General features: G+C 27.0%; 1 protein-coding gene across 1 annotated transcript in view; it reads right to left on the bottom strand.

Moving 5' to 3' along the window:
- LOC106685782 (uncharacterized) overlaps window positions 1-1,143 on the bottom strand; it is a 15,665-nt gene that overhangs the window by 2,605 nt on the left and 11,917 nt on the right. The window contains exon 3 of the mRNA XM_024363900.2: window positions 159-244. Within this exon, the coding sequence (XP_024219668.1) occupies window positions 159-244 (86 nt within the window). The remainder of the gene's footprint in view (window positions 1-158; window positions 245-1,143) is intronic.

The following is a 1,143-nucleotide window of genomic DNA, read 5'->3' as shown; positions in this document are numbered from 1 at the left end:
AAAATTACTTCTACATGATGAAAAGATTAATCTTATAGTACATTTGCATTGATTTGTACCTTTGTTTTAAAAATGACTTTATACATGTTATGATACCAAAGTATTTAAATAAATAAATTTCAAAATATACTAATTGATAAATAATTTAAATAACATACCTTTTTCACTAATCATGGATTCCATCACTTTTAATTTGAACTTAGTAGAAAAGTTTGAGTTAAAGTAACTATACTTTGAATCAACCCTGCAATAACATTGTATATTATACTGTATTATAAATAAAATTTACTTTAAAAATTATATATTTTTATATATATATATAAATGATATTAAAAATAATAAAATGAATACAATAACAAGTTAACAGAAATATGATGAGTGGTATAAGTAACAAAAAAATTCGTAATTATACAAGGTGAATGTAATGAAATAATGTAGGATCCTATCAAATGATAAATAATATCAGTATTTAGTGATAATACTATGAAATAACAGATGAAAATTTCATATTGTAACTATACACTAACATTATCTGTCACTTTCTATGTTTCTCTCTGTCTAGGTGGGGGTTAATTTTATCATCACAAGGACCAAGGGGTATTAGCTAGTAGTATCGAAGTCAACTAGCTATAGTGCCACCTAGGAAACACTATGGGAACTACCACCTATAGGACTAATCCCTGACCGGCCAAGGGACCTACTTGGCAAGATAAGCTCTGGGTCCTTACTCTGTTTTCAGGCTGTGAAGGGAAAAGATGTCTGGGTAGACATCCAGCTCTGAGTGAGGCGCATTTGATAATAATAGCCGATCATCTTTATAAACAATCACTATACATTATATAAATAACAAATGGGAATTTTGAAAAATCAATTATTGCTTTCAAACACTAATAAATTACTTTATTTGGATGATGATTGCTTTATTTGACGATCAGTCATAACTATGGTTACTATATATGTTATGACTGATCGTCAAATAAAGCAATCATCATCCAAATAAAGTAATTTATTTGGATGATGATTGCTTTATTTGACGATCAGTCATAACTATGGTTACTATATATGTTAATAAATAAAATTGGTATATGAATATATGATATATATCATATATTGGTTTTAGTAATATATTGGTTTAATAAACCA

Source organism: Halyomorpha halys, unplaced genomic scaffold (assembly GCF_000696795.3).
Source record: "Halyomorpha halys isolate HHAL.00 unplaced genomic scaffold, Hhal_1.1 Scaffold742.1, whole genome shotgun sequence".
In the NCBI taxonomy this organism is placed as follows: domain Eukaryota; kingdom Metazoa; phylum Arthropoda; class Insecta; order Hemiptera; family Pentatomidae; genus Halyomorpha; species Halyomorpha halys.
The sequence above is the reverse complement of the archived record's forward strand: the minus strand, read 5'-3'. Positions and strand labels throughout refer to the sequence as shown.